At 40.8% G+C, this 11157-nt stretch overlaps 1 protein-coding gene across 1 annotated transcript; it reads right to left on the bottom strand.

The window, feature by feature from the left end:
• Window positions 1-681: 681 nt before the first annotated feature.
• Window positions 682-6512, bottom strand: gapdh (glyceraldehyde-3-phosphate dehydrogenase). The gene is made up of 12 exons (XM_015046131.1): window positions 6441-6512; window positions 5984-6029; window positions 4703-4802; window positions 4031-4137; window positions 3810-3900; window positions 2383-2498; window positions 2213-2294; window positions 1980-2131; window positions 1796-1874; window positions 1542-1625; window positions 1153-1250; window positions 682-1074 (listed from the first exon to the last, which is right to left on the bottom strand). The coding sequence occupies exons 2-12, from the start codon at window positions 6004-6006 to the stop codon at window positions 1005-1007; spliced, it is 1002 nt and encodes a 333-aa protein (XP_014901617.1). The 5' UTR covers window positions 6007-6029; window positions 6441-6512; the 3' UTR covers window positions 682-1004.
• Window positions 6513-11157: the final 4645 nt, after the last annotated feature.

Here is an 11157-nt window from a genome sequence, read left to right as displayed (position 1 = left end):
CATTTCATTTTTTCAGATTGGGAAAATGTGGTTCCATTTCAAAAGATTTAAAAAGTGGAAAAAATTATTTAATTTTGAGCTGTAGTAAAATAGGAAAGTTTGTGAAATGACACATTCAGACCATTCTGTAGATCTGGCCCAGTTTCTGTTTGAGCTTTGTCATTACAAAAGCACTTTAAGCCTTCGGAAAGGACATTGAACAATTGAATACCAAATTAAATCTAAGCAAACTTGCATGCAAAGCCAGAATAGTAAAAAAGAAAAGAATTTAAGTCCACCAGATGCCAAAACAAGGTACCTAAAATTTGTGTTTTTTTTAATCAGTACAAGACTCACTGTTCGCATATTTTTACCCATTAAAGAAATGAAAACCTGCTGCACATAATCTGCATATTCAAATTCCTCCCACACTATTGCATGAGTAGTAAGGAAGAACACTCCTTCAGCATCACCTGCCTTTGCATTTGATGCTGAACACATAATTGCAAGTCCTGCTAATGCAGATATTTTTAGATGCGACACATTCGAGATTACATTTCCTCACCACACCAAAGAGCTGGTGAATGGCTTTGTGGAATTTGAAAACAAAACAAAATATATAGATTGCAGGAGAAATGGGGTTAAGTTGGAGGTGGAAGATCATTTTAAACTGCATAGCAACAAGAAAGGACACAGAAAGCCTTAAATCTCACAAAGGACTTTATTTCGCCACCGACTGCAGCTCTAGACCACTGCAGACAAGAGAACTTCCACACCTTCACTCCATCCAACACAAGAACAGAACAGAGTTTACCAAATAAAAAAATAAAAAATAAAAAAAAAAGAATTGGTCAACAGATTAACTCGTTTGTCATGTGGGACGTTTCCTCAGGCATGCGATGATGGTAGGGGTCGACCATCTGATGGAACTAGGCAGAGTCACAGATCATACATCTTGTACATTTACAACTCTGTATAGAAAGGAGAATGAAAGCAACACTGTGACAGCCAGTCAGCTGGTTGCTTTACTCCTTAGAGGCCATGTGGGCCATGAGGTCGCAGACGCGGTTGCTGTAGCCGTACTCGTTGTCGTACCTTAAAGCAAAGGGAAAGGAGTCATAAGCATTGTGGGTAGTAGAAATGCAGGTTAATCAGGTTTTGCTAAAGGCGCACCATGAAACGAGCTTGACAAAGTTGTCATTGAGGGCGATGCCAGCGCCAGCATCAAAGATGGAGGAGTGAGAATCGCCGTTGAAGTCTGTGGAGACGACCTGCAGGAGAGCAAATAGGACAAAGTGAGCAAATTAACTCCCACCAGCAAGATTAAGAAACATTTTAATTCCATTTGGAGGATATTCCTTTGGGTGCAGTAGGAACATTTGGCTCATATTTTGCTCTTTTGGGATTCATGACCCACTGGCCTCGTCAGCTGAAACTGCAACAAGAGAGATTAGCCATCTTTCCCAATTTATTGAGCAAATCTGACCCAACATTATAAGGTAATCAGATTCACCATACTTTGTCCAAAGTCAAGATTCCAACAAAGAGAAAAGTGTGCCAACCTGGTGCTCAGTGTATCCCAGAATGCCCTTCATTGGACCCTCAGCTGCGGCTTTCACAACCTTCTTGATTTCATCGTACTTGGCCTGTAAAAGACGAGTAACTTGAAACCTTTTGGCAACTAAATGAAAATTTAACACAGATGAGCAAAGTGCAATTTATTTAGCAGTAAAATGACTGTCATTTTTGTTCATCACTATTCCTTTTATGTTGAGGAATAAAAAAAATGGAGGGATTCCAATTTCCCACAACTTACTGGTTTCTCCAGACGAACGGTCAGATCAACCACCGACACGTTGGGAGTGGGCACACGGAAAGCCATGCCGGTCAGCTTACTGGAAAATGACAAAGCCAGACCACAACAGATGGACTTAGGCAAATCAACACATCTGCTACAGGTATAGACTATATTAAATGGCAAGACATTTTTGGAGACCAACCCATTGAGCTCAGGGATGACCTTGCCAACAGCCTTGGCTGCACCAGTGGAGGCGGGGATGATGTTCTGGCTGGCGCCGCGACCGTCCCTCCACAGCTTGCCGGAGGGGCCGTCCACGGTCTTCTGTGTGGCAGTGATGGCGTGGACTGTGCTCTGGACGAGGAGATTAAAAGAGGATGCGGCTTAAAGCAGCGCCGTCAGCCCAAATGTTCCAGGATGAAGTCAAATTCTCACCATCAGGCCCTCAATGATGCCAAAGTTGTCATTGATGACTTTGGCTAGTGGTGCCAAGCAGTTGGTTGTGCAAGAGGCGTTGCTGTTAAAGGGAGACATTTTAAGAACAATTAGCCTGGTTGAGGCGATTGGTAGAAAGTTATTCTGCTGTTCACATGGATAATCCTCACCTGACCACCTGGAGGGATTTGTCATACTTCTCGTGGTTGACGCCCATGACAAACATGGGGGCATCAGCGCTGGGGGCAGAGATGATTACCCTCTTGGCACCGCCCTTCAAGTGAGCCTAAAGTAAAGTGTTGGGGAGTGTGGAAAGAAGAAGAAAAGGATTTTCACACCAAGCAACTTTCTAAACATGATGCAAAAATGTTTTACATCTCAAAGAACAATTTTGTAGTCATGTTTATTAGGAATTAATCCATTTTTAAATACATTTCAAAAGCTGTATGGATAACTTTAAAGGCAAACATCCATTTTGGATTTAAACAGACATATGCAGCAACTAAAACACTGAGGGAAACATCAGTTTGTCAGGTTAATGATTACTACCATTTAATTTAATCAAAATATGCAAAAATGTAGCCGCAGACAAAAATCTGAGCAAAAGACAGTGGGCTTCATATTCCAACTGAGACTGCATTGCTTGCATTCAGAGAAATAATGTCTTTGAAACGACTCATTTACTGGCAGCTATTAAATGTGTAAGAAGTCAAGACTAACAAGCGACGCTGCCAAGAGGCGTGCAGCCTCTACCGTCAGAGAGAAAATGGGCAACATGCATCACTTTTTGTTTCATCCAAGAAAAGTTCTCAAAAATGAATGGTCACCAAGTGGAGACGGCAAAACTTTATAGCATGCTGAGGAAGAAAATGCAATTGGGGCAGATTTTAGCAATGACTTATATCCTCAGTAGTCCAAGGCTTTTAGGTTTTGGGGTCCTCAAATTGTCAATGAATAGATGTTTGTAAATGCTGTATATTTTCTAATTTTCAAAGGAAGTTTTGTACCTACAGAGTTTAATTTGATGGATTTGTGTGGAAATCACTCTACTTCACAAATCTTGTTTTTTGAAACAAATTTTAAAAAAAATCTACCAATACAAAGGTTATTTTGGAAAAATCAATTTTCATGGGGACATGGCCAAAAACCTTCAAGTTTATCTACACATGTGATCCGTTTTGCATGCAATAAAGGAACCAATTCAAGAGGGGGCATCAAAATCAGCTGTAGTCCACCACACTACATCCAGTAAATGTGACCGAGTCTGGTTTGTTACGGCATGAGAGCTTTATAAAACCTCCATCAGCTACACCAGCTCATCTGTGTTGGCCAGAGGAGGGAAACATTCTGGACATGCCATGAGTTCATCCAAATGTGCAAAGCCTTCCTCCATCTTTTCCCCAAACCCATGAAACTCTTGATATGCTACTTAAACAAGCGCATGTAGCGGAAAAACAGTACTTCCCCAGTACCAATGAGATTCTCAATTTTTTTAATTTTATTTTATCCATGCATGTTCCAAGCATAGTAACTGACTATTCTTAAAATATTTTCCATCTCTAAAAGAGCATTACACTCAAGAGGCGTTGGCACTTACGGAGGCCTTCTCAATGGTGGTGAACACGCCAGTGGACTCCACAACATACTCGGCACCAGCCTCACCCCATTTGATGTTGGTTGGGTCCCTCCTATAGAAAGAAACAACAAAACAAAAGTTCAGCCGTTGCTGCCTTTAAGCTAATATTAGAGCATTTTTTTGGTGTAGACCTCATTGTGCTCCACTACTAAGCAAACTGTGAAATTGCCAGGTGAACTCACTCGTGGAAGACTGTGATTTTGTGTCCATCGATGACCAGCTTGTCTCCCTCGGCCTTGACCTCGCCTTTGAATCGGCCGTGAGTGGAATCGTACTGGAACATGTAGACCTGAAATGACCAGAAATTAACTTTACAGCTATACAGTCACATTCAGTAAATCAGAATATGCATCCAATTAAGCTCATTTATCAGATTATAAGTGCTTTTGAAAATTTATCACGTTAAACCAGGTATCAAATATACTTATCAAGAGATTTCTGTAATTTTTTTTATTGGCCTGATGCAATATTCTAATATTATGAGCTGCAAGTGGAAAACATTTTCAAACATTCATCTAAAATGTGTTTGTTGTGATCAAGTTCCTGAAATATATGGACTTAATATTCCACTTTCTTTAATGGGTGTGTTTATGTGTAAAGTGTCAGTTTTGCGTGTCCATTCTCCATTTTCTGGTAATCACTGCTACATTTATGCCGTTATTGCTTCCCTTATGCTCAGTTTTCTACATCTGGTAAGGTTGTTTTTCCTCCCCCAAGGCCATGGCACCCTGAGCAGGGAGTCCTAGTCAGCCATATCAAAAATAACTACTGCTCATTAAAAATATTACCTCTACTTTGTAAATCTTCAGCATGTGTTCATGATGACGTGACCTGGCTCTCATTTTTTGACCTACCATGTACTCCAGGTCGATGAATGGGTCATTGATGGCCACAATCTCAACCTTCTTGGAGGTGAAACCAGCACGGGTCACCAGACGACCGATGCGGCCGAATCTGTAAAAAGGTGAACAAAAATGCACTTCTCAGTCTGGCCTCTAGATGGCAACATGATGCCACCTCAATCGACCCAGTTTTGCTTTGGTTTCAGTGAAATTAAAGGTGAAAACCTTCATATAAATACAGAAATGAGTCCGTGAGATTCAGTTTGACATTCAGTAAAACCCTGGAGGGATCTGGTTCACTCTACTAGTGTAGCCCTTTCTTCCATGTGGGAATATAGATAACACCCCAGGAGACATGAAACTGCAGTCAAAGAAAGGCCAGAGTTCAGGAGGAGGGGCAGGAGGAGGTGTGTTGCAGGGGCTCTGACCGCGTTCTGTCGATGAAAGTCACAATGTTTCTCAAATGTGGTAATCCTTATGACGCCAGTGCAACGTTTGATCAATGGCTGGGTTAATCTTTAACCCTGCGGGTCCAAAAATCCGGCCTGATATGCCGCGCTTAAACACTGCAGCTGCAGGGAACAGGAAGTCAGGCACGTAGAGGAAAAAGAGCAGATTCGTGATCCAACGTCAGACTGTGTGCTCTGCGACTTTTGAGTTTGCGTCCATCAGCAGAAAAAAAAAAAAAAAGAAAAACAACCTCCTGTCGAACAACCCCTCTGATGATGAAATTACTGCCCACAATGTCATCTGCTGAAGGCCAAAGTTCAAAGATCAGTAAAAGAATGCTGAGCAGTTACTCAATGGTCAGTTTTAAGGCACGAGCACCTGTGCATGTCCTCCATTGGAAAACACTTGTGGGTTCAGCTGCTGCAAATCATCGATTTTATCTGCCACAAGGGCTCTGGCCTCTAGTGGCATGATGTTAAAACAAAACTGAACTGTCAGGATTTAGGAATCCGATGTAATCAGTAGAAAAATGAACATCTAGAGCAATTTTCCCTTCAGACTTAAGAAATTTAAAAGTAGACCTCATTTAAAAAAAAAAAAAAAACATACGTGCAAGATTCTTTGAGTAACCCCTCTGCAACTTGTCTTTCAGTTTCGTCCTTAGTTTGCACAAACCTTTGCATCGACACAAAAATCTCTGTACACGAATAACTCCTTACATTATATATATATATATATATATGTATGTATGTATGTATGTATGTGAGCTCCTGTTTAAAGCGGTTTTAATTAAAAGTGGCACCAGGTGTGATTTGTTACAGACAAGTTTAAAAGTGCTCTTACCCATTGATACCGACTTTCACCATTTTGCCTGAGTTGGTCTAGTCCTCTGAAAGGAGAAACAGAAATAGCCATTTAATCCACAAATGTCTACAATTCACACTAGTTTTCTAAAGAGAAGCATTTCTTTTTTAATATTTGCAGAAGAAAAAAACAGAAAAATCAAACAGGCAATAGACCAATCAATCTAGCTGAATACTGGGGGAAAGTTTTAATTTACGTGAACCAAGAGCAAAGAGTCTCTGCAAGAACACAATGGGATGAACAAAATTATAGTTTAAATATCTAGTCCAATATCCAAAAGGTCAAATTTCAAACAATGTCATGCCCACATGTTTTTAGACTCATTTAACAGAGCCATCCATGCTGTCAACAGGTGACTTGAATCAAACATGCAGCCTGCTAAATTCCTGCAGTTTCCTGACTAAAACGCTTTAATGACTTGCTTGGAGGCATTTACCGTTTGTGAGATGACTCAGTCTGTCTTGGGACTCCGGGTGTGAGTGGGGAAGAGCAAAGTTTAACCGAGTTTTTATGACTGACCGGGCCCTGAAGCCACGCCCCTTTAGAAACGATCCTTGCAACGCCTCCTCCTGAATGTCAAGGTCGTTAACTGCAAAGTTTGAAACTTCACTTTTATCTGAGTTGCTACCGTCTCGTCCCTATCCTCCTGCTCATTATAAACCTGAATATTGCTGTTATTTAATTTGCATAAGGTGTCATGAAGTCTCAACAGTCCTGATTTAGACGGCCACACCTTAAAGGCCTCACATCGTGGTCTGAAAAAAGACAGGGGTCCCCTGCTGACCTTCTCAGTGAATGCAGCCACATGGAGCGAACGAATAGGTTGGTGGGGCGGGGGGATCAAATCTCTGTCTTACTGACTGTGACATTTAATGTCCAAAGACCATGACCCTTCACTTGACTGACTCTGTTGCTGCTATTCTTTTCCTGCAGCTCCAATCTGCTCTGCAGAAGTCAAAAGTTGAAACCCGATTGCTCAATTTCGCTCACATATGCGCACAGGAGCGTGCCTGAGTCCATTTACTCAGTTGAACTGTGGCTTTTTTTGAGGCCATTTAGAAATACCAGAAAGGATGCATTGGAAGAAAGTTATGTGTGTGTTTTTTTTTTCTTTTAAAGTCAGAATGCAGAGGAACTGTGGAGGTGTGTGCAAGGGGATCGTGCCTTGTGCTCCCAGATTAACTGCTTCACTTCTCTTCCCCTGCACACAAAGACATGACAAGGCTCGGCCATGTCAGCTGCTGCTTCCACATCTATTTTTGACTCTCTTTCCTGGCAACATTGTTGACATCAGAAAAGAAAGCTCTGCAGAGGAGATTAGAAAATGTCAAACCTGAATCATAACCATGTGAGTTTAAGCCAGGTCTGTGAGTTGAAACCTTCGACAGCGGCGTGGCATCTTGCAACCGCTGCACGCCTTGATCTAAGTGGAAAAAATTAAAATAAAATGATCATATCTTAGAACTTGTATTCGCCGTCTTTGTGCAGAGTTCTGCAGACGTGTCCCAGCTACTACTCTGCTTTAAAACTGGACACCTTTTGTGGGTTTCGTGGCAGCTGTCCAGTGTCCTGGCATTGCTGAACTACCACAACCCTGAGTGCCTGCATGCCAGTCTTGGCCGCCGCTTTAACAGCTTAAGGTCAAAGAGGGGAATTAAAGGTCAGGCTAAGATTAGACTCTGGCTCGCCAGCCAGCTCTTGAGCCAAGTTATCCTGAGTACTGTAAGTGCAGCCTCAATCAGATCACATGTTCCTTCTGTTTTACAACAGCGATGCGTTTTCGTTAAGAAAAAGTATTTGTAAGGTTTTATCAATGAAGCCTAATATGATTCAGGGTTTTTATGCCGTGGCAGCATTTCCATTTTACCCCACTGCTCTTAATTGTGTTGCAAAGAGTAGAAAATTAAATGTGCACCCATGCAAATCGAGCTAAAGCATTATTTCTACACCTCATACACATATTCGGGACAATGTCCAGATTGCAACATTGTGAGAAAACAAATAGTTGTGTGCAGACTGTCCTCTAGTGCCATCTTGTGTTGTGGTAGAAAACCCCACAAAGTTCTCTTTTTTGCAACTTTGAGGTTTAAAGGCTGCATGTGGAGAATAAATGATCCAGCCTTTAAGACCAAGTATTGATTCTGCTTAAACTTTTTTTTTTGTCGTTTTGTCATGTTACAACCACAAAATGCAAAATGTGTTTTATTTGTATTAAATGAGACAGATTAACATAAGGAAGGCCAAAACTGCTAAGAGTAAGGAGAAATAGACATAATGTTAGAAATTACAGATGAAACATGAAAAGGGTGTCATGCATTTCTAATTCTGGCCCCCACTACCATGGGACCCCAAAACAGAATCCACAATCAATAAATGAAGTCAATTAGAGAATTCAGATGTTTAATCTCTGCATTAATCCAGCTAATCTGTGAAGGCCTCAGGGGTTTGTTAGCGAACAAACAACAACATGGAAACAGAGGAACACAGCAGACAGGTCAGAGAGAAAGATGCTGACATGTTTAGAGTTTGATCATAAAGCAAAAATCCCAAGCTCTGTTCAATCCATCCTGGGGAAAATGGGACGAGCGTCGACCTAAACTGACAGGCTGAAGAAATCAGGTTTTCTGTTTGCAAGAAGCTACTCACAGCAAACATGTGGAAGAAGCTGCTCGGTACAAATCAGACCAAAATTCAACTTTTCAGCCGACACGCAAAGAGCTATCTGTGATGGAAAACATATTACTTGCATTACACACCTAGCATCTGTGCTGTGGAAGACGGTGGTGGCAGCATCATGCTTAGTGCTGCTTTTCGTCAGCAGGGACTGAGATGCCACTCCAACTCGACGTCAAGGTCGGTCATTCGGGAAAGAAAATCGTTTAGTGGCTGCAAAATATCAGACCTGGGACTCGAGAGGCGTTTCCCCGTCAGGCAGGAGAAGAGACCTGAAACATGCAACCAGAACTGCAATGGAAATGTTAAACTTAAAGCATATTTATGTGTAAAATAAAATCTTATGTGTTGGCCTGAGATCTGTGAAAAAACACATAGTTTCTGGCTTTGATGCACAAAATGTGAAAAGGTTTCTTCTTTTTTTGGCTGCTACAGTTAGGGGTGGTCACAGCGGATTACCTACAACCGATCTATGGAAAGGGAGATTATTCCTTCACAGTATTTGTTATTATTTATCTGAAAGGTTAATTTTATATAGTGGGGATTCGACGCTGCGAATCAGAAGTGAGGTGTAGCATGAGCAAAGTCAACGTGACAAAGACAGAATCATCCAAACGAGGCAGAAATGCCTCCCTGCAGTTTCTGGGTGTTTTTACTCGGTGGCATGAAGGACAAGTACCCAAAATGATCTGATGTCCACAAGACATGAAGTTAGTTTCTTCTTTTACCTTATTTCGTTTAAGTAATTAAAAAGCACAACTTTCTTGCCTGAAAAGGTGAAAATATCGAGTTATGTTGAAATAACGTCTTTGTTCTGCGTATGCAAAAATAATTCAGCTTTGAACAACTGGGCCTAAAAGCTGGAGGACCTGCTGTCACCAAATCCAGAAAACACTTGCACTTCATAGCTTGTACTTTTTTCAGTTAACATGATTTCCTTCCAGCGTCCATCAAACTTTTTAAAATCATCATTTGGAAACTCAACTAAATTTTGTGATTTGGACATAGGGATGTGTTTTTTCAACCAATGACTCATTACAGTCATATTCATGCTGCCGGGGCTGCAGAGCATAGCATCATCACTCCAGACTTGGATGGCTCTTGTTTACTATGTTTTGCTGCAGGCAGAGTGTGGGCATCCACTTTCCCTGCCAGCTGATAACGGATTTTATTTTCTCTCATTTTGCCCACAAGACCTCATTTCAGATGTGGGCACTAATTTCCTCCAGGCTGGCTTCCTGCATGGGTTTTGAGTCACCCCTGCAAAAACACACCTAAACCAAAGAGGGGAATTATCTTGGAAATTAAGTTCTTCTTATTAGTACCTAGCTAACGTTTCATCAAGGTTGACAAAAGACACATGCAGGTTAAGCCAAAGGTTAGAATGGGGGTTCCTCCTATTTAATACTTCTGTTTCTCTAGTTTAGGTTATTACAAATAACTGAAGCTGTCTTAACTTTGCAGACAATCACCAGGTGACTAAGAACACATCCAAGCGTTGAGAAAAGCAGTTAAAGGAATGGATGTGTGGATGCGACTTTATCCATGTGAATAAAACACAAATTAAAATAATTTTCTTCAGACCTAAAGAGAAACAATCAAGAGTCAGCACTCGGCTTTAGTTAATAGTGATTAGGCCAGAAACATGACCCTTTGGAGACACATAAGGACAGTTACAAAGTTGGCCTTCTATCCCCTGCAGAGCATTTCCAAAATTAAAAGCCTAATGTTCCAACAATACCTTGAGAAACTCATTCGTGCTTTTATGGCAAACTGCAATCAGAAAATTGCAGCTGATCCATAACGCTGCTGCTCAGTAAAACAAGGAGGACGGAGCTTGTAGTTCTGAGGATAGACTTTAAAATACGTTAGTTTATACGTTTTGGCTGAGTTGTCGTCGTACCAACCATCCAGACCACTCAGGTCTTCAGGTTCATGTCTGCTCTGCATCCCCAGAATCAGAACCAAACATGGAGAACCAGCATTCAGTTTTATGATCCTCTGTGTCTGGAGAACTGCAAAAATCCTGAAACACTGACTTCCTTTACATCCAACTTTTTATTGCCCCCCCCCCTTCCCCCCACATTTTTTTGACAATACAATGTAACATTATTTGTTTATTTGGTACAAATGAGTCCTCTGTATGTCATCCTGTTCAAATAAGAGACCACTTAAAATGATCAGTTTCTTTGATTTTACTTGTTATAGGTTTATGATTGTGTAAAATTAACATTGTTATTTCATTCTATGAACTACTGACATGTCTCCAAAAATACAAGCAAAAATTTAATATTTCTTTGCAGAAAATGGGCAAAATAACAAAAAAGATGCAGTGCTTTCAGACCTCAAATGATGCGAAGAAAATATTTATTTATAAGCAACAACACTAATGTTTAAGGTGGGAAGAGTTCAGAAATCAATATTTGGTGGAATTATATATATATATATATATATATATATATATATATATATATATATAT

This window comes from Poecilia latipinna, unplaced genomic scaffold (genome assembly GCF_001443285.1).
Source record: "Poecilia latipinna isolate Pla-1442-1.1 unplaced genomic scaffold, P_latipinna-1.0 Scaffold765, whole genome shotgun sequence".
Taxonomy (NCBI): Eukaryota; Metazoa; Chordata; class Actinopteri; order Cyprinodontiformes; family Poeciliidae; genus Poecilia; species Poecilia latipinna.
This window is presented reverse-complemented; position numbering and strand designations above follow the sequence as displayed.

What these genes read in the sequence shown, in the direction of transcription:
- gapdh (XM_015046131.1), bottom strand. Translation starts at nt 6,006, where the DNA reads ATGGTGAAAGTCGGTATCAATGG. An exon ending in CCACCATTGAGAAGGCCTCC is followed by an intron (nt 2,499 to 3,809) that starts GTAAGTGCCAAC and finishes ACTTTACTTTAG; the next exon opens with GCTCACTTGAAGGGCGGTGC. An exon ending in GCATCATTGAGGGCCTGATG is followed by an intron (nt 2,132 to 2,212) that starts GTGAGAATTTGA and finishes CTCCTCGTCCAG; the next exon opens with AGCACAGTCCACGCCATCAC.